The 27928-nt window shown below is 35.9% G+C and overlaps 5 protein-coding genes across 5 annotated transcripts; 3 read left to right on the plus strand and 2 right to left on the minus strand.

Moving 5' to 3' along the window:
* Positions 1-355: 355 nt before the first annotated feature.
* LOC111434084 lies at positions 356-1156 on the plus strand. The gene has a single exon (XM_023071381.1). It carries the CDS (start codon positions 396-398, stop codon positions 1095-1097), a length of 702 nt encoding a protein of 233 aa, XP_022927149.1. The 5' UTR covers positions 356-395; the 3' UTR covers positions 1098-1156.
* A 514-nt stretch (positions 1157-1670) lies between these two features.
* LOC111434080 (cullin-4-like) lies at positions 1671-14536 on the minus strand. Its single transcript, XM_023071375.1, has 17 exons — positions 14058-14536; positions 13094-13209; positions 12632-12978; positions 10417-10597; positions 9101-9223; positions 8709-8996; positions 7946-8071; positions 7693-7794; positions 7499-7552; positions 3704-3810; positions 3550-3610; positions 3337-3468; positions 3048-3185; positions 2859-2939; positions 2682-2762; positions 2357-2437; positions 1671-2055 (listed from the first exon to the last, which is right to left on the minus strand). Exons 1-17 carry the CDS (start codon positions 14431-14433, stop codon positions 1942-1944), a joined length of 2508 nt encoding a protein of 835 aa, XP_022927143.1. The 5' UTR covers positions 14434-14536; the 3' UTR covers positions 1671-1941.
* A 2440-nt stretch (positions 14537-16976) lies between these two features.
* Positions 16977-18725, plus strand: LOC111434239 (glucan endo-1,3-beta-glucosidase 11-like). The gene is made up of 4 exons (XM_023071635.1): positions 16977-17215; positions 17305-17594; positions 17664-18392; positions 18575-18725. The coding sequence occupies exons 1-4, from the start codon at positions 17173-17175 to the stop codon at positions 18662-18664; spliced, it is 1152 nt and encodes a 383-aa protein (XP_022927403.1). The 5' UTR covers positions 16977-17172; the 3' UTR covers positions 18665-18725.
* Positions 18726-22266: 3541 nt separating this feature from the next.
* On the plus strand, positions 22267-24579 carry LOC111434368 (calcyclin-binding protein). Its single transcript, XM_023071812.1, has 5 exons — positions 22267-22529; positions 22827-22964; positions 23079-23318; positions 23406-23465; positions 24267-24579. The coding sequence occupies exons 1-5, from the start codon at positions 22419-22421 to the stop codon at positions 24369-24371; spliced, it is 654 nt and encodes a 217-aa protein (XP_022927580.1). The 5' UTR covers positions 22267-22418; the 3' UTR covers positions 24372-24579.
* Positions 24580-25853: 1274 nt separating this feature from the next.
* LOC111433993 (gibberellin 2-beta-dioxygenase-like) lies at positions 25854-27503 on the minus strand. Its single transcript, XM_023071282.1, has 3 exons — positions 27021-27503; positions 26580-26925; positions 25854-26501 (listed from the first exon to the last, which is right to left on the minus strand). Exons 1-3 carry the CDS (start codon positions 27419-27421, stop codon positions 26238-26240), a joined length of 1011 nt encoding a protein of 336 aa, XP_022927050.1. The 5' UTR covers positions 27422-27503; the 3' UTR covers positions 25854-26237.
* Positions 27504-27928: the final 425 nt, after the last annotated feature.

Below are 27928 nucleotides of genomic sequence, written 5' to 3' on the forward strand. Positions count from 1 at the left end.
TGTTGAACTTTGGAGTTTACGTGATTGAGCCACTAAAAAGGAAAGTACATATTTTGTATCTTCAAGATCTGTTCATTCATGTATCATCTTTTGTTTGGTGTCACATAGCTAACTTCCTCGAATAATTTTAAAACTATGAACGACTAGATATGCACGGGAATAAAATATAAAAAAAAAAAAAAGGGTAAAATAGTAATTTGAGGTAATTCAATAATTAGCCACATATCTCACAACATCCCTAGACAAGAAGTAATCATGCATAATCCTTTGAAACTCACATCCAAGTGGCTATAAAAGGAAAAACCCTCTTGAAATCTTTGTCTCTCAAACCCCAACCATTCAATCTCTCAACTCAAAAACTCCATTGTTTTTCTTCTTTTTCTTCTGCAATCCAAATGTCATCTCATTCAAATCTTGTATCAGTTGATAATCCATTTATGCCCTACAAACCCAAACCCAAACCAAACACTTGTAATAAATATACAAATGATTACATATTAGCCTTCTTCTCCTCCCTATTATTGCTTCTCTCCTTTTGCATCATCTTCAAAAACCTCTCTTTTTCATCTCTCTTCAACAGCACAATGTTCTGGTTCTTCATTTCCAATGCCCTCATCTTCATCATTGCTGCTGATTATGCCTATTTCTCACTATCCCAATACAAAAGATCCCATCTTTATGAACATTACTCACCTCCCAACCCAAAGATGACTCATTTTCAACATCAAACTTCTTCATTTGTAGTATTTGATGAAAAGAGAGAATACCCAGATGGGAATTTGCAAAATTTTGTTCCAGAACGATGCGATTCTCTGCCGCCGTTGAAGACGACTCCGGTGAGAACTTACCGGCGGAGCAAGTCGGAGAAACCCAAAAGAAGTGTGTCAAAGGAGAGCAAGAAAAAGATGGCGAAGAGATCAGAAAGTGGCAAGTATGAAGAGAAGGAATTAGAAGAAAATGAGTATTCAAAGATGACAGATGAAGAACTGAACAGAAGGGTGGAAGAGTTTATTCAAAGATTTAACACACAAATGAGACTTGAAACTAAATCAGCTGAATTAATGTCTCATGAAAAGGGCCACCTAGCTTTAATTTAGAATAATATGACGTCGAAAAGTTTTGTTTAGCTTTGTTTGTGTCTGTAATTATAGGCAATCCTTGAGCAATAAGAAAAATAAGACATTAAAATGTTGGAAGGAGGACTCTCAAAACGATAATTTAAATTCGTTGTTAACAAATAGATCAAAAGATTGTTCTTAGTTTATTAACACTCGAAAAAGTATCGTATGTATGATATGAATTAAGGGGCGCTAAATAAAACATATAACTTATATACCAATATAATATATTTGAAATATATGCCTGTTTTGATATATTGAGATGAAAGGGTAATATCAAAGTATCAAAATAATGTATCACATATTACCTAACGTTAAACCGAGAAGATGCAATATACAAAGAGGAAACAATGACAGTTAGGTATGTACGAAACCGAGCCCGACCAATTCACCTTAGTTTTCCAGCAATCAAACCATAGGTAACTACTGCCTGAACCGAACCCCGAAAGCTTCGAGAAGCTTGGGCAGTTTGGTTGCACCCTTACTAAACACAAAATTGAAACTCTCATCCAATGAGTTCAAATCAAGGCATAGACTCTTCTTCCCAAAGAATTTTGATGAAACTAAAATTGGGATCTTTGCTTTAATATAACTTTTTGTGTTGTAAGCTTGAGAAGATGATTTCATCAGGTACAGAACTTTTACCAGAGACGACAGACACTGAAAGAGATACAAAATTATGCTTTACAATCAACGTCCAACGCAGCCAAAAATATCGAACTAAAATTCTTTCTGTACATTAATCTGACAAAGGGATCGATCCCTCCTCCCCTCCTTCCAATGGCCGAAATTTTCGTGTTGTTAGCGAGGAGAAAAGACTGTTTTAGGCAAGGTAATTGTATATCTGAGGGTTGTTCTTGTCACGTTCTAGGTACTCTCTATCGATAAGACTTTCAATCCGCTTCTTCAAATCAGCTGGCTTTATTGGAAACTTTAACTGTTCATCAACACACCACAATAATCCACTTCAACATCGTCAACAGTCAAATATATTACAACTAGTCACTTTCTTGCATATGCTCCATTCAAATTTTACCCAGAATCAAATTTTACTTTCATTTGTAGGCAGAAAAGCCTGCTTTCGTATCAGGGTAAATATAATAGGTAATATTACAACAAATTTGACTGTGGAGTAAAAGAATGCATGGGAAACGAAAAGATAAGAACAGTATACTATTATACCGATTCAACACGAGAAGATGAATGCATGGAAATTAAAGAAAAAAAATGCCTTTTACCTGTTGGAAGAGTTCAGTTATCAGAAGGGTGTGACTTAGCACTTTTCGGGTTTTCATTATTCGAACAATAGCAGCATCGACCTGCAGGTACCACGCAAAACAAGTTTAAGGGTCCATGAATTTGGTAATCTACTGTTCATTCTGCTGTTTGGTCAGAAATAATAACAAGCCTTTCCAGCCTATTCTTCACTTACATTACACCACTGAACAAGCAACTATATCTAACTGTATGATCCAGTTAGTTTATATTTGAGTTCAAATTATATGATGAACTGACAGTCTCCCTGTAAAGAAAGGGGGAAAATTAAAGAGAATAATGGCTAACCTGATATTGACGGTCCTGAAAGACTCTTTCAGTAGTGCTGGTATTCTCTTCTACCGTTTCCTTCATCTGAATTGCATTTACCTGCATCGCCCACAACAATACAATGAATTTTCAGCTACAGCAGGCGGGTTGAAGTAACACGATCGTTCCAGGTAGATAAAATGAAAATTGGCATACCTTAAGACGGTAGAGTGGAGCAGTAAATCCTTCATTGAACATAAATGAATCATTGTCCTCAACATCTCTGCCTTTTGGCATCTAAGTATAAGATGGGGGGAGAGAGAACTCAGATTCAGAACTCTTGAGAGTATTAAAATAATTTTATATCTTCAACAAATAAAGACATCAAATGAAGGTGCTATCCACCTTTTGTAGTACTCGAACTTTTCCACAGGCAAGTGACTGTAAAGTTCTTCTGAGTTCTTTATCCTCAATTCCAGTAGATTCTCTAATATCTTGCAGGCTTAGTTTTTCAGCATCGTTGAAAAGCATTAAGACCACGGTCTGGATCACAATGCGCAGATTAAATCTCTCCATATGGTAATAAAATAAAATGCTTTCCAACCCCATTTCATTCAAGAGATAGACAAGAGGATAAAAGACAATGCCCCAAAGAATCCCTTAAAACAGCTATAATGCCTACGAATTAACTCACCTGAAATAGGGAAACTGCCAACTCCTTTTTACCTTTTGGGAACTCGGCTTTCAACACACAGTGGCCTAATGAATTATGCCACATTAGGCGTCTCCCACTGTACTTGCTCAAATAAAACTCCTTGAAAATGTCCTATAAAACAAAGCAAAGGAATCAAAGGACTACTCCGAGTTACATGTAAATTAAGATGCATACTATTATCTTGCTTTCAACCTGGTAGACATTCAACTCATGGGGAAGCCTAACATCCATGGGAGGATAAGTTGGCCAGTACCTACAGACAACCAATAGATTGTTAACATTTCTGTCAAAACCAAAGCAATCAATGAGAGTTAATCAGTAGATAATCACATTAATTACAACTTACCCAGTAGTCAAGACATGAACACTCATCTCAATTCCCATGGGAAGCTTTGTCCTCGCTTGGGATGATTGCTTGAAAGATTCGTTGATCTCTTTAGACAACTCAATGTCCTAATACAATACACCATAAAATAAATTTGAGATAGTCTGAGAAGTAATTCAAATACAGCATTAACTACACAACTAATTTGTGAAATTCAGACGGAAGACAAGTATAGTAGTTAGTAGACATGTGTGAAGGAAAAATTGAAAAAAAAAATAGAGCGAGGGAGAGGAGAGAGGGAAGAAAATGAGGAATGATGAGTTTTTCAGTTCATCAAAAGGACCTTACTCTGAACATTAGCTCCGTATAACAGCAAAACTAAATCAACATTGTTGTTCTACCCTTTCCCCTGGCCTCAGGATATGCACACAAGCTCACAGACTTTCTCGTAAATCCATATTCTACCACCTTAATACTAAAGGTTATCTGATTTGTAGACCTTAAAACACTATTGAAGCTTAAAATGCATAAGAAGGTGAAGTTTATTATTAGGTTCCATTTTGATAATGGAAAAATCAATTCCCATCACATCCAGATGAGGAACACAACTATTATGATAGGCTGTGGAACCTAATACCTTAGTAGTTTCTAAGATAGAATCTTATCCATTCTCCTATTTAGTTTATAAGATAGAATCCGATTTAGTTTTTAAAAGGGCTATCTTATCTGTAACTACTTGAAGTCATCAATAGATAAATCCTAGCCACCCTGGAGTTTTACATCTCAGTGCCTTTATGTATATCTGTACTTGCATCTTCTCTTTTTTGTTTTTCATGTCTTCATCTAGATCGAGTGAGTGAGTTGTACGATCCTAACAAATAGTATCAAAGCTAGGAAGAATTCACCACGATCTGTGAAGATGAGAAAAGAAAAAGAAGAGGTCTCTAGTAGAATATGTCAACTGCCCTAGTCACGAAAAACCTGACACACCGTCGTTGACGAACGGAGTTGACTCGAACGCTGAAATCTTGCCTGAAGTCGTGAATGGTGACGACCCAATTGCTAGAATCCCGCACGAGCTGACAATGAAGACGACCCAGATGAGGAAATTAAGGTGGTGGAGGAGGATAGCGGCGAGGAGATGCTAACAAAGATGACAAAGCATATAGTAGAAAAAATGGGCAGTTATGAAGTGCATACAATAATCAAAGAGAAGTTGATGGCGACGGATATGAGGGCAGATCAAGGGCAGCTATCACTGCAGACGAAGGACCCCATCGATTTTCAAATAAGCTCAATTCTAGCTTAGTTTAATAGATGAAATTTTTTGACCAAAAAATTTGGAGAAAGAGTGGATCAGTATTTTTCGCTTTTGTGGGAAATAAAGAAAGAGAAGGTTCATTCTCGTATGGCAACTGCTGAAGAGAAGCTTGATGGATCAACAAGTTGAATCAAATTTGGAAAGATGCATATTGAAAATTATCTATACCAGAAAGATCTTCACGAACCCTTGTCTGGGGTGAGGTTGGATTCCATGACTACGAAGCAATAAAAGCACATGGATCGGGAGGCTCTAGGGTTGATCCAATTGATTATGTTCATAAACACAATGGAAGATCAAGGATCGGTAGGCTCTAGCGTTGATCCAGTTGATGTTGTCCAGAAATGTAGTAGAAGCTCAAGGATCGATAAGCTCTAGCATTGATCTGCAATGAAAGCTCAAGGATTGATAGGCTCCAAGGTTGATCCAATTGACACTATTCAGAAACGCAGTGGAAGTTCAAGGTTCAACAAGCTCTAGCGTTGATCCAGTTTACGCTGTCCAGAAACGTAATGGAAGTTCAAGGATCAGCAGGTTGCAGGGTTGATCCAGTTGACATTGTCCAGAAGCGCAGTGAAAGCTCAAGGATCAGCAGGCTCTATGGTTGATCCAGTAGAAGTTGTTCAGAAACGCAGTGGAAGTTCAAGGATCAGTAGGTTCTAGGGTTCATCTAGTTGACGTTGTCCAGAAATGCAGTGGAACCTCAAGAATCGATAAGCTCTAGGGTTAATCCAATTGGCGTTGTCCAGAAACATGGCACCTTACGCACTGAGTCAAGGAGGATTCTGATTTAGACGATTGGTGAAGGAGGCTGGCACAGTGGAGGCTCTGAGAGGAGTGAGCACGAGAGAGGCAACCGACGCCCATCAAAGTGCTCCAAGAAGTGAGTACACGTGTATTCCTTAAGCCATCGCGTGGAAGTGCTCTAAGAGGAGTGAACATAAGAGAGGCAAGCAACATTCATAGAAGTGCTCCAAAAAGTGAGTACACGTGTATTTCTTGAGCATCACCTCGTGCCTAAGGTGGATAGATAAACAAGAATTATCGACACTAGCATTCGCTCAAGATGAGAGCATAAGGCTGGACATGAGCGACACGAAGAATGAAGCTACAACAAGACCAGGGAGCAACAATTGCCATATGAAAGGTGAATAAATAAAGAGTTGGCTGAAGTATAGTGCCAACAAGTGAAAGGACTATGTTACAAGTTTCTAGGCTTTGCTTCAATAAGGGATGTAACCACGACGGGGAAATATTGGGGTTAATCTGTGCAACTCAAAGAATACGAGTGTTAAGGCCAAGATGGCCACGTTTAGCTTAAGCAAGAATATGTGATGCTAGTTTATCATGGTTTGTGTGGCAAGTCCCATGTCGAGTCTAAGAGAAGGGCGAGGTAGGTCCCTGGTGGTACAACCCACAACCATTGGATAGTATGTTTGTGGAGCCTCATATCTTAATAGTTTCTAAGATAGTATCTAATTTATTCTCCTATTTAGTTTAAGAAATAGGCCTTTATCTTCTCCTATTTAGAGTTTCAAAAGGGAATTTATCTTAACGGTAACTACTTGAAGTCATCTATAAATAAATCCTAGCATCCATGGAGTTTTACTTTCTGGTGTCTCTACGTATATTTCTCCTTACATATTGTCTTTTATTTTTCATGTTCTTACTCTAGATTGAGTGGGTGAGTTGGGAGATCCTAATGATTATTTCCCTAATTGCTGTGTTTGGGGCAAGAGAGCAAAATCAGACCATCGTCTTTGTTCTGTGAGAGTTTACAATGAAGCGACGGTGGTCTATCCATCCAAAAACCAATGAAGGTATGGTGGTCCATCTTCAATCTATTCAACTACTAACAGCACTCTCCTCTCCAAATCAGCTCATTTCTGATTTAACTGAATCCAATCGCAGTTTTGTAGGAAGGTTAAGGTAATTGGATTAAGGGTGACTACTATTGGGTCTATTCACTCAAAATAAATAACAGAAATTTTGTTTATCACTATGAAAAGTTATATGATATTAATCATCTTGGCACGTTATAATTATTCTCCATTTTCTATACAATCCAATTGGAGAGCGTTCAAGATATGCCCTGTCCACCCCTTCTCCCTTGCAATTTTGTCTAGAAAAATATTTAGTTTCATTTGTCCAACTTAAAAAATAAATAAATCAATCAAAATTTAAATTAAAATAAGAGCAAGGTAACATCACTGTCCAGTTGAGATAAGAGAAGAGACGTGCAAGATACTCTTCATAGTTTTAATGGTATGAAAACAAGCAAACTACCAATAAGGTACACCTTCAAACTCCAACCAGCATCATATAAAACCAATTTTTAAACGGAAAAAAAAAAATTGAATAACCCCCAGATGCAGCCTACAAAAATAAAACTAGGAGCAAGGATGGCATTTGAAGTCAACTGAAATCAATTCTTCATAACTAACCACAATTCACAAAAACATGAGAGATTGAAAATAAATTCCGGAAGTATGCACCTTAAACATTCCTTCAAGTTTGTTCGTAAACTGACTACCACACTCGGTCTTCAGCTGTGACAAAGCAAAAAGAACTAGTTAGGATTATATAATCAACTACGAGTTAAAGAATAATTTAAGAACTTGTCGGCATGATTAGTAAATAATTCACAATAACCACTATTGAAATTTGAATTAAGGAAAATTAATCTGACTTTGGAGATCATAGACTTCTCAGAATCGATCGAAGCACTCTTTCCTAGAAGTAGCCTCTTTGCTAGATCCTTCTTGTAAAAGGCTTCAAACACATCCTTACCCTACAATGAACAAAATGAAGCAGAAGAATTGTTTCTCCATGTCAAGCATAAATGTGCTTAAGCTATGGCGAAATGAAATAAAAATTCAAGAAAAAATAACTCCAGATCAATTAGATCTCCCATGACTCTTTCCACTAATAATGATAACTACCTGAATAAACCTGAACAGAACCAACACTTTGTCCAGTGTACCCTCCAATTCTTCTTCAGAAGTACCCTTGTTTCCAGCACGAAGCTTTTCATCCAGAAACTTTGCAATCAGTTCAGCAGGACGATTCTACAGGAGGAAAAGATTATGCTGTTAGATCACATAATTGAACATAGAGCAGCTGCCATAGACTGAAACAATGATACAAAAAAAATGTTGAATGTATGTTGAGACATGTAAAGCATTATGGAAGAACAAGACATGAAAAGATGAGGCAACCGAACCTGGGTCTTGAAAGTAATATAGATCAGAAGAATTAATTTACACAGAGATAAAAGTAAGGTTCCTAGTTTATACAAATTATGAATAAGATCAAAGTCCAAAGTTGATCACATTATATCTGAAGAAAAAAGAAGACGTAAGTTGAAATCCTCGTGCCAATCATGCCTATAGCACTTGGCTGATCAAATAGTGTTGCTTCTTCCCCTTTATTCTCCGCTCAACGAGCTGAAACATTAATTCTCAACTTTTTTTTTTCTCTCTTAATAAATGGTGTGTCCTGTCTCGCCCCTCAACATCACCAGATATACATTTTTAAACACTGGCAATAGAGCACGCCAGACAGAATATTACCAATTACATGGTTATTATTTTAATTAGGCTGCAGTTTAAGAATGTATGTGCACCTCATATTCTAATTAACTACAATAAGTAATGGGAAAATTCTAAAAAGAAAACAAGACAACAAACATGAAGAGAGAGGTACCTGACGAAGATTAATAAGATGCTCAAATGCATCCTTTATTGTATTGCTAAAAGCTTCATTCTTTGAAAAGCTTTCTTCCCATATTGTATCAAGAGAAGCCTTGAATTCTAAAAGTGATGAGACCATATCTTTGTCCTTCTCGTCATCCATGACAATATTTTGCCCAGTTTTTCGTATATATGAACTAAGGGCTTGTCTAAGTGATTCAAGGGCATTGACCCTTGAAATAAGCGTGTACATCCTCAGAAGGTCTCCCATACGATTCCCATCCATCAGCAATGTAAAACCCTAAGCAAAAAGTAAGTTTAAATAAACATTGGAATTGTGCAAGAAAACAATATGGAAGAACAAGAATTTATCATAGAATATAAAATCTGAGTTATCAATGGAACCTTATCAAGAATTGCAGATATATGACGTTCAAGGAGTTGCCTTTCTGTGGTTGCTATCAGGGGCTTTCTTGTACTTGAATCAAGATAGTGCAAACATCTATCTTGCTCTGCCTGCAACCTTCCCTGGAACAACAGTTAACATAAATGGATGGTTAGTGAGCAAAACAAGGAAGATGTCGTACAGTTATTCAAAGGACACAATATCAATCTTTTTTGTACCAAGCAATCTATTAAGCTGTTCACATTCATTAACTATGATATTCAGAACTAAGAACTGCTGCTTAGCCTACAACTCAGATCAACTTTACACTTCACACAGCAAGAAGCCTTCAACATTTACCAAGCCATGTTCCCTCGATACTTTTACAATGAAGTGATATCCAACAGTTCGCTTCTTCTGTTTATTAATGCAGAATGTCTGCTGGTATTACAGAAGTTCATCACTAGGAGCATGGGTTTAGGAAGGTTATAGAAGAAAGAGAATAAGAGGAAATGAAGAAAAGGTCCACTTTGATGTCCAACCTAGAAAACTTCAGCCCCGCTATACCAGACCCAGGTTTTCTGATTTCCAGAACCTCGGGATCCTTCACAAGCCCTTCTTTACATCAAGAACAGCCAAGTTTTCAGACCAAACTTTGTCATATTCATTTTCGAAGGTGAAAATTATAAAGGTCAGGGTTTTGTTTCTTTCCAGTAGACAGTGGTTTCAAGAAAGGTTAGCATAGTAAAACCATTCAAAGAAAGACACGCTTGGATGTGTCTTAACCATAAAGAAGGATGCTGGGCAACAAGTAAAGATGCATCGCATCCTTCATAATTTTTCCGTATAATGCCTCTTTTCAAGGTCTTTTTGGGACAATCTGAGCAAGGCCTTCAAATTATGCTGGATTGTCTGGCTTACAGTGGAAAAATTCCTCCTCACTATCATTGTCTATCAAGTCCTTCCTTGCATCATTTTCTAAGAAATAATGAAAAGAGTGAACAGGATTTATTTTATCAGGTTTGAGAAGAGGAAGAGAGTGGAAGATGAGTTAATTTTGGGGCATAACGCATAGAAGTTCTATAACCCTTTTTATGTATGAGAGTTCATAAACTCTTTATGAGCTTCTAAAATCAATAGATTTGTGATTAGCCCCTTCTTATTTTTACAATTAGGGGAGTATTTTTCTAATCTTCTTCCATGGACTTGGGTCTGATTTCCAGTCATTGCTCCTTAGTTTCTTCTTTAATACTTTTTCTTTACTGTGGATATAATCAATTTATGAACATGGATAAGAAAATGAGCAAGTCTAATACAAGAAAAGAACAATGCAGACCTCTGCATGCTTTAAATATTCTGAAACATCCGACTGCTGCATGTGTTTCATGCCTTCAGCAGCATAAAACTCAGAAGTGTATTCAAGGAATGGCTTTTCAAAGCTCTCCGAGTAAATTCCTAGTGCAGTAAACATCTTCAGAAGGTGGTTGAGGAGAGTCCGATTAATTGCTTCACCTAACCTAAAAGACCAATACAAGATCCATGTTAGTCGAATATTTTACATAATAAGTTCTTTTAATATGGAAAAATCTAACAAATAAATCAATTGTATAAAGAAAGAAAAAAAAACTTTTTATATTGTATGTCATAATGAATTGTTAGCCATCAGTAAAATCAGCTTGTGTGGTTTTATAAAATTCTGAAATTCTTATACATGGTGGAGAACAGCAAATTACAAATTTCCAATATGAAGCAATCTACACTTGCACACTTGCAATGTCTCACTTGGATTATAGGCCATTAATCAATGTGTCAACTTCAGAGAACCAAGAACCAAAAAATTCCCATGGGCACATTGGGTCTCAACCATAAGGGATCATATACCCAAACTTGACCCTACCAATAATATATCACTCCATGACTTGGACAAAACTCATCTTATACAAGGATATTTCACAATACGACAATGCATATTTATTTATTAGAATCTATGTACTAAGGATCCATCTTGCATTTACAAAGATTAAATAAATATCATATGGTGTTAGATTCATAAATTGAAAATTGATGGGAGAGAGAGGCCAAAGGTGAATGACTCAATGCGCAAAAGAAAGTTTTCACGAAGATATTGATTGACAAGGCATTTGTTTGATGGTTCCAATAGCTTTTATTGCAGCATGTCCAATATTTCCAAGCGTCCAATAGTTTTCAAAACAAAGCAGAAAAATGAGTATGTAGTTTTCTCTCAGATTTAAATTCCACAAATATTTGATTTCAATTACACCCACAAATCAAGAAAAGACCAAAGTCCAAACTAATGAAGAAGCTCAGAAACATCATGACACAAATCAAAGTGTATGGAGTAAGTGCCCTTTCATTACTGGGTTTGCTGTAATAGTGTGGTCTAAATACGGCATCATCTGATCATACGTGACTTTCTAATGAGGAAAAAGATCAGAGAAATATATGAAGGAACACATTGACATGTGAACAACAAAGGAAACAAGATTGATTGCAACAAGTACGGCTAGAAAATGGAGGCAACAAACTTCTCCAATTGCAAGGTGGGGAATATTCTTAAGAACGGAATAATTTTGAGGCTGAATGATTTAAAGCAACGACTGGTCTATGGCTAGAAAGGAACACAACCAAATCAATCAAGAAAAAATGGATGAGGTAATCATTGACCTAACCAAATTTCCTGTTTCATTTTCCTTTTGTACTAATCTCTATAACTAACTTGAATCGTGGTGTCCTTTTCTAAATTCTCAGTGGCAGTATATCACTTTGTATTCTTTCTTTGCTAAAACAACGAAAAAGTTTCCTATTAAAAATTTCTATATAATGGACACAAAGATCTTTGAAAGAAAAGAGTATCATAACTGCTTGTTGATAACTCATTCTAAGTCGCAGAAACCTATATCAGGATCTGCTGAGGCCATTTTTTGTCAATAGCTTATATCATCCAAATAAACCAAGACTACTAACAACTTGTTGCAAGTAAGCAAGCTTTTTCATCAACAAATAGCTCAACTACTAATTTTAATAACTCAAAAGGTGCATGAGTCACAATGCTAAATTCATTTCCAAAAAAATAAAAAAACATGCAATACTATGTGCATAAGCAACATCCATTATACTCAATGTTTTAAAAGGCTATTTGAGGCTAACGTCTTGAGGCTCGCCTCGAGGCAAGGCTCTAACTTTTATCCTTGAGACTTACGCCTCCTTCAAACCACAAGGCTTAAAGTCTCTATGCCTCATGTAATGATTAGAAGAATACTATTAATTTGTCTTATTCTTAAAAATATAAAGGTTCGAGTTGTGACAATATGACCGGTTAAAGATATCCTTTTACAATGGCAACTGACGGGTAGTTTTATTTTTTTGACTATTATGTTTAGCAATACTTGGTCATACTAAAATAGGACTTGTTAAATGTTTTAGTTTAATTTAAGGCTTACACCTCCTACCACCTCAAGACCGCCTTTAGCCTTTTAAAACATTGATTAGACTTAAATAAAATTATTGCATCATTAAGAATAGAGATTGACCTTTCTTTCTCAATCATTCTTAATAGACCCGTAACAGTTTTGTGCTCAACTTCTGAAGATAAAGATAAATGTTTTCTGAAAAGTTGCAAGCCCATGTCCCATAATGAGCACACACTTGGTGTTTGTTTGACATACGTCCTGTCCAGATACAGAGCAATGCCACGAATCATCAACATCTGGTCACAAAAATCTTGCCAGCATTTCTCAACATAAGCCAAGAAAACCACCAAATCTGGGCTTTGCCCAACCAAAGACTGTAATGCTGCAGATATGTGCACTTCACACTCCTTTTCAATCCGCCGATAAAGATTTCCACCCATTTTGTGCAAGCAAAGATCGTTAACAGCCTGCATATAATACAGCAATTGGTTGAGAAATCTCAGATATGGGGGGGAGGATCAGAAACTATGTCCTTTTTTATCAAATAAGTGGAGAGAAAAAAACAAGAATCATAAATATTACCTGATAAAGTTTCTCCAGGTCACAAGAATTGGGTTGCTTCAAGAATATGGCACATATGGCTGATTTCAACTTTGCCCATGTATCCTCCTCAAAATTAGCAGGAAGTGTCGGTTTTGCTTCATAGAGAAAAATGGAAAATAAGAGATAAGAAATCGTAAACCATTTTCAACAAGGGATATCAGTTCAACCAAGGCTATGATTCACATCTTCACAACCATTGACATTATCTACACCAGAAAAGGCAAGGCAGTAAACAAGAACAAAGCTGACACGGGGCATAGATGAGGCCTCACTGTAATAATACAAAGTTGAAAGTACATTTGCTTCAGCATAGCTAATTTTGGCAGTTGACTAAAAATTTTCGATTGCCATTAACTATAAATTAAGGCATTGGTATAAGAGTGTATATATCTGACTATAGATTTTATCCAAACATAAGGAAATGAACTTTCCCAATTTTACACGCCTCCTCCTTTTAATCTCCCAGTACAGTAAATGGTAATTCCTAATCCTGGAAGAGGTAATGAAATGACGTACGCATCAGAAAGTTGTACATCATTACTCAATAGTTCTACCTTGGATTTCCATAGGACCCACGTGAAAATTTAAATGCCACTGTACAACTCAACGATCAGAAAGAAAATCAGCAGAAAACATGTCTACATTCAAAGAAATCTCGTAAGAATGGCCAAAAACCATAAGAAATCGAAATAAACCCGAGTGCCAATGTTCACTTACAGCATAATTCCCAGTAATTTCAAAACAAGAACAAGAAAACACCAATCAACACGAAAACCCCCAACTGGAAAAGCCAAACCTCCAAAATGCACAAAGCAGTCATCAAGAACAAATAGAATCGATCACGGGAAAACAAAACCTAACCACAAAATGACCAAAAACACCCAAAATGAATTCGCCTAAACCCCTTCGAAAAGAAACGCAGAACGAGATCGAAAGAACATACCTTTAACAAGCTTAATAACGAGTTTCTTGGCAGGCTGAGGGAGAGTGGCTTTCTTCCGCGACAAATTGGTTGCGACGGCGCGACTAGCGCCAATGAGAGGGGAATCGTCAGGCTTGAGATCTTCATCTAGGGCCATAGAGGAAGGGTCGAAATCAGCGTCATCAGCGGCGGCCGATGAAGTAATGTTGGAACAAGGGCGGTCATGGTGGTGGAGGCCGTTTTTGTTAGGGTCAAGTGAGGTCGGAACAGCTTGGGATTTGGTTTTCTTCATAGGAGGGGATGAGATGGAGGCGTTGGAAGTTGGTAGAGAAGAGACGACGGAGCTGGCGGCGGTGTTGGCGGTGGCGCTAGCAGAGCGTTTGGTGGGGAGAGACATGAAAGTGATCAAGAGGAGGGCATTGTCCAGTGAAGCAGAAAAGAGGAAATTTTGTGCACAAAAAATTGAAGATTGATTTCTCTGAAGACGCCGAGACAGAGAATTCCCCTCCTACCTTCTATCCCTTTTTCTTTTTCTTTTCTTTTTATTAGGTTTTTTTTTTTTTTTAATTATTATTTTACTTATTTAATATTTAATATCTATTTCTAAAATTAATCGAAGTGCGGTTTAATAATAATAAAAATATAATTATTTTTAAATCTAAAGTATTAATTTCTTTATTACAAAACTCCATTTTTAAATTAAATTAACTAAAATATAAATCTCTTTTCTCCAATATTAGTTTATTAAATTAACTTAAATTTGCTTAAAATTAATAAATTATCCATTTATAATGAAACAAATAGAAACAAAAGTCCTACCATGATTATTTTTTTCTTTTTCTAAAATTAACCAAATTTGTTAATAATCTTTTCATTTTACTTCAGCTTCCAAAATAGAAATATATATATATATTTATTTAGTTTTTCAATTTTACCTAACTTTTAAAATATTCTCCACAAGTGAAACTATCGATAAATAAACAATAGGTATGTGATATTCGAATACTTCCTATTTATTGAAACTCTCGATATAAGACTATTAGAATTGGATATGCCGATAACGATTCTTAGTCTCCACTCTTTGTAACGCCCCTTACCTCAAATCCCGACCAAATTTTAGAATTCATATTTGGTACTTGTTGTTTGTGACATTCTTCTACGACACGAGACTTTTTAGTATGTTTGTCTTCATTCAAACAAAAATCGTAAAAAAATAATTTTATAATATGATAGATTATTAATAATTAATTCCATATTAGTGTCAAATTCTATTAATCATCGAGAATTATTAATAATAAATCTTAAAAATACAAAAGGAAATTAAATTATAATTTTCAAAGGTGGCTTGTACATAACTTTTTTTTATGCATTAAATTAAATTAAATTATTGTTATTATTGAGATTTTAATAATTGCTGTATAATTATATTCATTAAAAAGATATATAAAATACGCACGTGTGTATAAAATAGATATATATCTTGAATCAATCAATTTGACACGAAGAAAACATGTTATTCTTTACTTAGCAATGAACTTCTTTGAAAATGGAAGGCAAATATATATAATTTTTTAAAAAATTAAGAAATAAATTAATTAATTAAAAAAACAAAACCCTTACGGATAACAAAGATTAATTTTTTAAAATAAAAAGAAAAATAATCAGTTCAACTTAACGCCCCATATCATACTTCGGGAGCATATGCACAATAAACCTTGTAATTAGATGTCACACCCAACTTAGAGACTCGATCGGTCCGACTACGAGCACATACGGTGTCAACCTATATGAACCACTCAGTGGCTAGATAGGGTCATAATATGAAGGATCTTGGGTTAGAGTATTCAAAGCTAGAAGCTTGTGTAAGCTTGAAGGCTTAGGGTTAGTTCCTTAGAATTTGGAACCAAGACATGTGGTATTAGCTAAGAGTTGGATTCGATTTAGAGTTCGTAAGTAGACTACTTATTAAGTATATTATAAACTCATTCTTGTTAATTTATATTTTTTTTTTCAGATAATAACAGAGGAGTTCGTCGAGGACGGGAGCGTTTCAAAGCTGTGCTAATATAGAGGACCGTTAGATCCAAGTCTTCCTGTATTTCATAATAGTTTATCTAACTCTGGGTTGTTTAACAAGAAATTTATCGAGTTCTTTTTATACATCCCATATTAATACGTAGCGGTTTGTAATTCATGTCTTTAAAAAAGTGGGTCATTATCCACTTTTATGTATCTTTTTTTTTTTCTCAAAATGGATTTCTACAAAGTTCTTGAAAAAAGATTCCCGATGAATCACAATGAAGTGATAGATCCATAGATACGTCCTACCCAATTTATCGAGACTCCCCCTTTATCCAAAATGGCTAAAACCACATGCCATGTTTACTTTTTAGGGGTGTTTTTTCTTACCAAATTAGACGCTCCTTTTCTTGTACCAAAAACTCCCCCCTTCACTCACTCGTTATATACATGTATGTGTGACAAAAGCTCTTTTGTTTTTATCTCACTTTTGCCTTTTTCCTTTTTTACCCACGACCCCGAACTCGAGCCGGGGTTAAGAAAAAAGGGATTTCGTTGGATGTCGTCCCACTTAAACCGTTCGGAAAAATAAGAGTTACTTGCTATTTAACGAACATGGCATGATTCAAACTCTAGTTATCTGACGTTGTTGGTCGATGATATATATTTTAATTAAAAAAAATGTGATAATAAAGAAATAAAATATTGGTTTGTTCCTTTCCCCCTGGTATATAATTTAACCACCCAATGGGATTTCCCTTTTGAAATTTGCTTTTTTGCGAAGAAAGTTGACAATGGACATTAATATTAGAATGGCCTATGCTTTGGCGTGGCTTTAAAGACAACTACACTCCAAATTCCCATTCTCGTACGACAATATATATACCAAATAACCTCAAATTCACAAGCCACACCAAATCCAAATCCACATCCATATCCAAAAAAACAGAAACAAGAAAAGAAAGGAATTGCGGCCCTCTCTTTAATTGCTCTTTCCCTACTCCTTTCTCTGTGTTTCCGGGCTTACGCCGCCCGACCGCACCTCTAGCTCATCGCAATCCTACAACCCTTTGGTTGGTTCGATCCATTCTTTTCGAAATTGTGAGCAGGACGTACGATGCTCCTCCATCTCGCTCTTCTCTTTCTTCTCTCTATTGCAGGTATTCATGAGTTCATGCTTTCTTAGATTACCCATGATTTTAATTGCTTGAATGTTGAGAAATTTTGCATCTTTTTTCCTTTTCATTAGGAGCTACCTCGCTAGGTATAAACTATGGTCAAATTGGCAACAATTTACCGCCACCCGACAAGGTTCTAGATATGTTGATAGCCTTAAGGATCACAAAAGTAAGAATCTACGACACAAATCCACAGGTTTTATCAGCGTTTGCCAACTCCAAGATCGACCTCATCGTCACAATCGAAAACCAAATGCTAGCTGAGCTAATGAATCCCCAACAAGCCCTCCAATGGGTCACGACACGCATCAAGCCCTACGTCCCCGCAACTCAAATCACCGAGATCGCTGTCGGCAACGAGGTTCGTTACATCATTTAAACCCACTGAATAAATAGACAATTGAACTAAACTCAAATTGAAAAATGACAGGTGTTTTCAGAGAATGACATGACACTAATGGAGACACTAGTCCCAGCCATGTTGAGTATCCACGCAGCATTAACTCAACTCGGGCTAAGCTTCATTAAGCTCTCGACGCCGAGCTCCCTAGCAGTGCTAGAAGAATCATACCCACCGTCGGCCGGGAGCTTCAAACCAGAAATCACCGGAATCATGACGCAATTTTTAGAGTTTCTATCGAGAACAAAGGCGCCATTTTGGATAAACGCATACCCATATTTCGCATACAAGGATGACCCAAATGGGATACCTTTAGAATACGTATTATGCAACCCAAACCCAGGGATGGTGGATCCATTCACGAGGCTCCATTATGACAACATGCTCTATGCACAAGCCGATGCAGTCTATTTCGCCATGGCTAAAATGGGGTTTGAGGGGATCGAAGTTAGGATCTCGGAGACTGGATGGCCTTCCAAAGGGGACCCTAATGAAAATGGAGCCACGATCCAAAACGCCGCCAATTACAATAGGAACTTGCTTAGAAGACAAATGGCTAACGAAGGCACGCCCATGCGACCCAACGTCCGGCTCGAGATTTACCTCTTTGCTTTGTTTAACGAGAATTTGAAACCTGGCCCCACTTCTGAACGGAACTATGGCCTTTATCAACCTGATGGCACCATGGCCTACAATGTTGGCCTCTCCTCTTTTAAGCGCACTTCCTCCATATCTCTCACCTCTTCCGCCCCTACCAAGGTAATCCACCCTTAAAAAAAAATAGAGCTTATTCGTGTCTTAAAAACGTCAAATAAATTCTTAAACTTTCATTTTGTACTTAATTTTATGAGAATATTGGATACCAAATTGAAAATTTAAATAATTGGAATAAAAAGCTGATTTTTTTTTTTGTTGGGATGAATTTAAATTGAATTGAACAGGGTGGCATCATGGGATATTATCGAAGCTTGGTGTACTGGATGTTTGTGTATTTGCTGACGTATCAAGTTTTTATGAGAAGACGATTTTAAGCTCGTGTATAATTAAATTTAGGGTTTAATAGTATTTCCGGTCTTGAGAATTATTTTATTTTTAAATATTTAAATTTAGTTGTTGTAATTTTAATAAATCTTAAAATTAGTCTCCGGTCGATAATATGAGATTATGTTTCATTGTCCTAGAAATTGTTTGTCTGGTTCTTTTCTTTTCTTTTTCGATTAGGAAAAGATATATTAAATTAATTAAATATTTTAAAATTTAAAAAAGATAAAAGTTTTTTTTTATTTGTTTGAAAAACTAAAAATAAGAAACAAATTAATTTTTGTTATTTCTGAAGTTTATATATAATTTTGAAATGGAAAAAATTGCCAAACTTTTATATTTTTTTAAAGAATTAGAAACGGACCCTATCCAAATTTAAATTTAAATTATTGTTTTTGATGGGGTATGAAAAGTCAAATCAACCCTTCCATTTCTGACCGTGGTCGGGTCTATTTCTCTACTTTCCCCGAACATAAGGGCTTTTTAGTCACTATGGTGCGTGACACGTGGAATAATGTGGGCCATAAAGAATATTAATATTTTTTTTTAGTAGACTAATATTTAATACCTAAAGTTATATAATACTAATATAAGTTTTGTCACTCAACTTTAACCCTAAGTGCTTTATAATTATCAAATATTTTTTTAAACTTTAAGAATATCTTAGATTTGAAGTATTACTTTTGACCACAAAAATGATGTTATTTTTTTTATATTAGAAAAATAAAAACAAGATTTAATTATTTGATTATCTTATTTCAGCTTAAACGTTAATTTTTATTATTAAAATTAGTATAACGATTTTTATTGTACAAAAAATGAAAAAAAAAATTCTTTTAACGAGAAAATCAAAGTTTTATTTTTTTTATGGGAGAATAATGAATATATTATAAATATGAATCTTTGGATAAAAGAATCTTTGGTTATATGAAAAGAACACAAACTCTGTTTTAACATGAACGATCATTTTCCGATGTATCTCCAAATTAGTTCTCTCTTTTAAAATTCAGAGGGACTTTTTGACCGTTTTAGTTTCAGGGTCTACGTAAAAAGGTCTAATATCAATAAGATTCAAGTCATTTTTTATACACCGAACCTAAGACATTCATTTTATAGGACTATTATCTCCGTAATCTCATGCCACACACTCGCCTTTTCTGACCTAATCTATAGGTCCAAGAATTTTGTAACTCACCTTTTCTAAATCGAGTACTTTTCGACTTAATTCATAGGTTTGAAAATTTTCTATTTCTCCTATAAAATCTCGATCTTTCACCCGACCCATTGTTAAATTTTTTTTATTTATAGAGATTTAGATTAGAATAGATGTATAACAAAAGCGTGAAAAAGTGAAGGGACATTGCATATTGTTGTGAAGCGTATTTTTAATCATGTTTTAAGTGATAATGGTAGGCCAAAGTGGTCTATTATTGGAAAGGAGCTTCCTTTTAAAGCTCTCTCCTTTTGTTTTAGATGGATTTAGGGTCAGGGATTAAAGGGCAGACAGTCTAAGGTCAGCCATTGAGGGTGGTGATGAGGATTGGGCTATGCATGTGATATCAACCAACATGGTGCACATGTGCCCTTCCACAAGTTTTATGGAACACCTCACCTATATCAACTTATATATCAATCATCTAATTAAGTAAAAGGGTTTTCTTTTTCTTGCATACACGTGTGGTGCTATGCCCAATACATTATGATAACGTAAAGCCGAGTGTCAAAATCACTTTTTTCGATTACGGGATAGTGATTGTGCGACATTTGTTCTAACCTAGTGAACATGCTAAGAATTGTATTTTGTAGACAATTCGGACATAAGGTCGAGCCTCGAGATATGTTTTGAGAGAAAATGTTTTATAAAACATGGATGTGGAAAATCGTTGAAAACAAGGTGAAAGAAAGCATTGTAAAAGTCAAATGCATTGAAAACATGTAGGCATAAGAGATTACAATACTTGGTCAGAAGAGTTTGATTACTTAGTCCCATTATAGTATATTTTGAGGTAATTCAGATTTAGTGGGAGTAAACATGACTTCCTTGACGGTCACACACAAAAAAAAAAATAATAATAATGACGAAGTAATACAACATGAAAGCAAGTAAAAGAGTTTGACATGACATGAACATGCAGCTCCAGACAACACTCTTTGGACAAGAATAATCGAGACCTTTAGCATAATAGGATTGTATACACTTCAAGGTGGGGTGTTATCTTATTTATATTAACCATTTTTTACACTACCTTGGAGCTCATAGTGGGACTCTGCAGTATTAACGAGAGGACACTAGATGGAGATGTGATGACTTGTCAGTCGACTCGGGACGTTGTTACCCTTTTCCTTTTACAGAAGTACAAATGTGATGGGTCACATGCGCTCGAGCCTAGAGCCCTTTGGACGATTATCTCCATATGATCCAAAAACACTTCCTATTCGGAATCAACGTCTAGAAGGTATACAAAAGCGATCTTGTAAAGAGGTTAAAAAGCACCGTTTGTGAGAGAACTTTTCTTAGTGCACTATTTTTTCGTATAAGAGCATAGAGCCAAATTACTTTTCCCCTATAGTACTTTTACTAAAAAAAGGGTTCTTTTTATAAGACACATTGAAATGACACAAACAAATCAAATGCATTAGCCTTACGTTCCCATACATGTATTTTGACCATTTCCACAATGGCTGTCATGAAAAGTGAAGTTTTTCCACGTAGGGTAGGCCATACGGACATGGGATTTCGGGTGGAATTCTAAATACTTTCGACTCCAACTTTAATTTTGCTAGGAATCTCGAGACAGAATTGATGAAATTTGTAAATCTGATTGATTTGAAAGATTTTTTCTTTGATTCTAGGTTATTAATGGTGACAATATTCTTACCCACTAAGTTCAGACGAAACCGAGCATCTAAAAGCACCACAAAATATGAAAGAAGGCATCAACTCGTTCATGTGGAATAATGAACAACCCTAGCTTACGTTCCTACTTTGATTTTTTTGAAAGTCTAGGCCTGTTACTACTCGATTCTTCTTAAAAAAATATTGAATCGAGCAGTAACAACCATAACTTTCGAATGGATCAATGGTATTTGAGTATAAATTATATATATATATATATAAAAAAAAAGTTCATATAGTAAATTAAGGTCAAATAAATAATTAAAATCAAAATGTACACTTGAATGGGGTAATGGGCTTAGTTAGTATAAGTTGGGCCGGCCCGACTTAGGCCTCAAGTTTGTTGGGCTTGGGCTTCAACTGATCCACAACTTTCTTTACCAATCCAATAATATTTAATATTTTTAAAAAAACTAAAATAAATATTGATTTTCTTGTTTTTTTTTTTTTTTTATACTAGTTTTTATATTAAGCAGTGAAATTATTTTAAAAATTCACAAATATCAATTTAAATCATTTAAATTCTTACCTGGTAATTATATCCCTTTAAGTAGAGTTTTATTTATGGACAAATAATATTTTTTTTTATAAAACTATTATTCAAAATAAATACTTATTTTTAATTTAATCCAATTAAAAGTTTATTATAAAAAAAAATTGAATACGTGGGTGTAAAGAGTAGAATCTAGAACCTTCGAGGCGAATCCAAAACCCTGGTTGGTTCTAGCAATTTCCGTTCCAAATAGCACACAGCACGATTAAACCTTTTGCACTTCCTTCATCTTCTTCTTCTTCGCTAAAATTCACGCTCTCACAGCTTCATTTCCACCTCGAACAAGATTCTGATCATGGCGGAAGACTTGTCTCTTGATTTGGAGGAGCTTCGCCACCTCCACAGCATTGCCAAGAGGCCTCGAGTCCTCTCTCTCATTTCCTCTGAGATTAGCAACTTAGAGAAGGTTCCTCTCTGTTTTCTCTTATTGATTTGGATTAGTTTGTGCCATTTTTAATGATCTTATTGATACGTTTTTTTGAAGAAATTTTAAAATTATCGTTATCTAATGGTTTGTCATGCTGTATAACCTAGTTTACGGACTGAATTTGATATTTCGTTAGGGGTTATCTTCCGTCGCTTTGAGATATACGAATCTATTACCTCAATTATTGATACATCGCTTCAATCGATTTATGCTACTACTGTATTAGGCTTCAGCATTTTCCTGTCTTACGAGAATTATGTTGCTATGTTCACTCAGTTGTCAAAAGAGACTGTCCCACAAACTCACGCTTCCACTCCTGCTTCAATTTCAACTGCTAAGGTGTCCATCAATTCAGGCATTGTTTACACTCCACTACCTGGATTCAGCTGGGATCAGGACAATGACAGAGTGAAGGTAACAAACTTTAAGCCTCCACATCATGGCACAGCTAGATCCCATTGGCGAAAATTAGAGCATGTTAAGATTTTAAGCGTCATCCTGATGGATGTCATTATCATTGTCATGTAGATATATGTGTCGCTTGAAGGAATAGAGCAAGAAAAAGTTGAGGCTGACTACAAGAAACTATCGATCGACATCAAGTTCCATGATGTCAAGGGGAAGAATTACCGGTTTGCAATTCCTAAACTGAACAAGGAAATTGTTCCTGAGAAGTGCAAGTTGCTAGTGAAACCAACACGGGCTGTGATCACGTTGTACAAAGCTTCAAAGGGGAACTGGTTAGACTTGCATTTGAAGGAGGACAAAGTAAGTGATTTAAGAGAGTAATTGGTGATTTAGTTATATCTTAGAGGTATTTATTCAACTAACTTAGTTGTTATTTACATCTTACAGCTCAAGCCAGGTCTTGATAAGGAACGCGACCCAATGGCAGGAATCATGGATTTAATGAAGGTAACATCTTCTTAGCCTATGCAGACCATGTTTGGAAGGGAGGAATGTTTCTCTTTCTTTCCTATTCTTTGTTTTGTTGGGCGTTGGTGGCCATAAAATTTTCTTCCATATTTTTGCCACATAGTCGTAGTTTATCTGCTTTGGTTGTTAGCTACTATTGGTTATGGTGAGAATAAAAAGTGGATAATGATGATGATATGATGTGCTCTTTCAAGTGATAATGATGAGCTGGAAGTAGATAAAGTTAGGTTAAAATCCTATGCTTGTCATCTACTTAGGAGTACGAGTTTCTTGACAACTTAGTGGTGGGTCATATTATTGACTGCCCTGTGAATTAATCAGGTGCATGTTTCTAGATTTTTAAGTGTTGGGTCATATGGTTGAGATTGGTTCTTAGATTAGTTTGAGATACGGACTTTGTCGGCATGAACACTTCGAAATAAAAAAGTAGTACCACGGCTGACATATATCTATGGAGGATAAGAAACCCCCATCTCGACAATTGGGCTGAAAAGGAGTCCATGAATCTGAATTGTTACATCAAGCCAGCCTAACGAACTGATTCTTGATCTTATCGCTGCTCTCCGTTGGTGTTTTGAACAAATTCAAATCCAAACTTTTGAATTGATTTTCAACTCATGACAGTATATGGGTATCTGTTCTGCTCTGTGTGAGATAGGTACACACGCCTCTGACAATGTTATATACAATTAGGATAAGCATAAAACTGCATCTGTATTTAGGCTGAACACACTGATCTCTGCGATTGCTGATTTATTATGGCTGACATGGAAACTGCAGAATATGTACGACGAAGGAGATGATGAAATGAAAAGAACGATAGCAAAGGCATGGACTGATGCCAGATCCGGCAAGACCGCTGACCCACTTAAAGGGTTCCCATGAGCAAGCGCAGGGCAAATCTAGTTATCATCTTTTAGGAATGGTTCTCTGGTTGGATGAGATCCTATTTGTTTTGATGATGTTCAGTGGACCGCGTTTTATTGGCCTTCCTACTATGGTTTGATTCCTCTAGATGGCGTTAGTTCTGAAGGAGTTTGTATAAAAACATATGGATTTTGATATCTATAAAAAGTTCATATTTTGCATTGTAGAGATGTGTGTTGAGGAACAATGGATGATGATTTTATTTTTTAATTTGGTGAAGTTTACGAGTCTTTGGGTCGATTTTTGGAGGAAAATTTGTATTGCTGGAGAACGTTATTGTCATTGAAAAGTCATTGATTTAATATTTTTCTAAAATCAAATTCACCTGTGGTGGCTTTACGATAGATTATTGTCCCACAATTTCATTACCTCTCTCAAGTCGAAAGATAGATTTCATCATAGTACTTACTTTTCTTTTTCGACGTTTATTCTGGACTTGTTGCATGTCACTATTCATACAATCATTAGACGTTCTTCAGTTGTATAAATGTTGAGAACCGTTAAATATCAATGGACTTATTAACATAAAGTCAAAACTTCAAACACTTATTTCGATATCGACGTTAATGAGAATACTAAGCGTGGAAGAAACCACAAGCATGACATATTAAAGTGGTGGCGGAACAAAGACAGGAGCATTGACATAAATAGCGATGGAATAATGAGCGTTGTGGAACGAAGGTTCAAAGGAAGGAAGGATGTGACCTTTCAGAAGTCCAAATTGGAAGGTGAAAGGCAGTGCCAATTAGAAAATACAATTAGCTATGGCCTTGGTGTCTGAAAATGACTCCATATTATGCCTTTCCCCTTCACACACACACTGTCTCACAGAATCTCTCTCTTTACCTTTACATTGGTTGGGCGTCCTCTTCCATCACCTTTTCCCCTTCAATAGGAATTCCATTTTGCTTCTTAAAACACTCCCCCTTTTGCTTTCACCCTCTTTCTAACCCTTCTTTATGTTCATATGTGGATATTCCTCCTCCTTTCTATTGCCTAAGAATATTCCTACAGCTAACATCTCCTATTATACATTCTCTTTGTCCACCGTTAAATCTAAACTATGTACTTATTAACGTTACACCCACCTACATTGCACCGACTAGTGAAATTCATAAACAAAGAAAATATCCGTGAGTTGAAACACTAATATCTTCATAACGTTACATTTCGATGATACATCAAATGTCTTAATATCCTTACATCACAATTAGAGTAACCGGAGATTATGTCTTTTTCCTCAACTTGTTTATAAGAGGAATTCCCGAGCCATTCTTTTAGTGAATAGCAAAAGTAGAGAATTTAGACATAGCTTACCTCGAATGAACCGTTTTAAACATAGTATCAATTTTTTATCAATTCTATTACACCATGAACAAAAAAAGCACTGATTTTTCCATACCAAAACAAGAAAAGATTAGATTTTGAGACATGGGAAAGTGTAAGAAGCATATATAACATTGAAATCCACAAGCTTTGATACAAAAGGGTAAGGGGAAGTTAAGTAAAAAAGTAGATTTACAAGGGAGGGGTATTTTGGGGAAAGTACATGATCTAATGGCAAGTGTAGTAATGGGATTGGAGGATGGAAGCTTGTTGTTCAACACACACAAAAAAAACCTATTCTTCTATCTTTTCTTTGTTTTTAAAGCCAAAAATTCCTCATTATTTCCCCATTATTTGATCATATGTGATTATGAATTACAAATCTTTTGCTCTCTCCAAACCATAACCACAACAAAGAACAAACAACGGAGAAATGACAGAAGAACTTCACATACTTTCTCTCTCATGTTTATATTTCTTTGGGTTTTGTGGGGTTTTTCAGGTCAACAAAGGGGTGAGAGTTTTGATCTCAAAAGGGCCTAACCTACAATCAGCAAGCCTTGATTTATAAGCAGAGTTTTTATAATCCCACCAAGTGAACTCTCTGTACAAACTCTGCTCTCCCTCCTCCATTAATGACGGTAAAGGTGCAATCTTTTCATTCAATGGCGGCCCACCGAAGTAGATCATTGAAAGCCTCGACTTTATTGGATCAGCTAAAACCTTGTGCTTCACACTCTTAAACCTCCCATTAGTCATCACCTGCAACATAAACACAGTCTATCACTTCTCCAAGAACAGAGGAAAGAAGAAGAAGAAGAAGAAGAAGAAGAACTGTACCTGCAATGAGTCACCGACATTGATGAAAAAGGAGGCGTTATCAGGAGGGACTGATACCCAATTCCCATCTCTCAAGCAGATATGGAGTCCGGCGGTGTTATTGGATTTCAAGACAGATATTATTTGTGGGTCTGTGTGTTCCCCAAACCCAATCAAATTTCTGCCACTCAAAGCTTCGAGCTCCGGGCATGGCGGATAATGGTTCAGCCTGAAACAACAGTCGCTTCTCTCATCCTTCAACAGCCAGCTCAATGCGCTTTTCTCTATCCTCAAGCCTAACGCCATGGCTTCCAGCACTTCACAAGCCATCTCCTTCACCGCCAATATATACTCCTCCACCGCACACCTGCAACAACCAACCCCATATTAATATCCTCTCTGTTTCAACAAACAGAGCAAAAAACAGAGCAAAACAGAGCAATCTGTTTTCGTTACTCATACCGGAAAACCTCGGGATTTTCCCGCAAAATGAAGAGGGATTTTTCAGAAATGAGTTCATGATTGGTATTGAGAAGAACATATTCAATCCAACCCACATCACCGTTTGGGCCAATTCTCTTACTGCCATATCCAAACGGGTCAGGTGGCCCTGCTTTTTCCTTCTCCGATTGAGGGAGTTGAAAGAATTTCAAAGCTTGAGCTTCAAGGTCACCGATGAGGTGATCGGACACGCCATGGTTGATAACCTTAAAGAATCCGAAATCCTCGCAAGCTTTGACGATTTGGGTTTTGGCTTCTGGGTCTTTAAGGTCGATCACCGGAATTCCAGTGAACAGAGCGGTGCGTTTACAGGACTTAATCGGAGCAAAATGGTCAAACACGAGTTGAGATTGAACCACCATGGTTGAAGAAAGAAGAAGGTTTCGAAAACAGAGGAAAGAAGAAGAAATGGAAGTCAAGTGGATGAGGAGGCAACAGCCTTCCCTTCCGTTGGGTATTTATACCACCGGGGCTGAGTTCAATTCTTTTTTTTTTTTTTTCTATATTTTTTTAATTAATTTTTTATCTTTTTCAAATTGAAAATACAAAAAGAAAGAAAAATCGTACACGGTTTTTCTTTTTTAGAAACAACCAATGGGAATCAATATAAAAATATTTTTTGGAAAATTAAAATATTATTATTTTATTAAATAAATTTTAAAAAAATGGAAAATTGAATATTTTAAGTGAAAAATAAGTTGTGTTAATCTTGAAGGTGCTTTAAAGGGCTGTCTATTTTTTAGGCTTCAATGGCCTACTCCTATTTAATACTCATCATTTTCCTTTACTGTGTCTAAAATTAATTATTATTTTTAAATAATAAATAATAATAAATTAAAAAAAAAAAAAAAAAAAAAAAATGACCATGT

Source organism: Cucurbita moschata, unplaced genomic scaffold (assembly GCF_002738365.1).
Source record: "Cucurbita moschata cultivar Rifu unplaced genomic scaffold, Cmos_1.0 Cmo_Scf00044, whole genome shotgun sequence".
NCBI classification, from domain to species: Eukaryota; Viridiplantae; Streptophyta; class Magnoliopsida; order Cucurbitales; family Cucurbitaceae; genus Cucurbita; species Cucurbita moschata.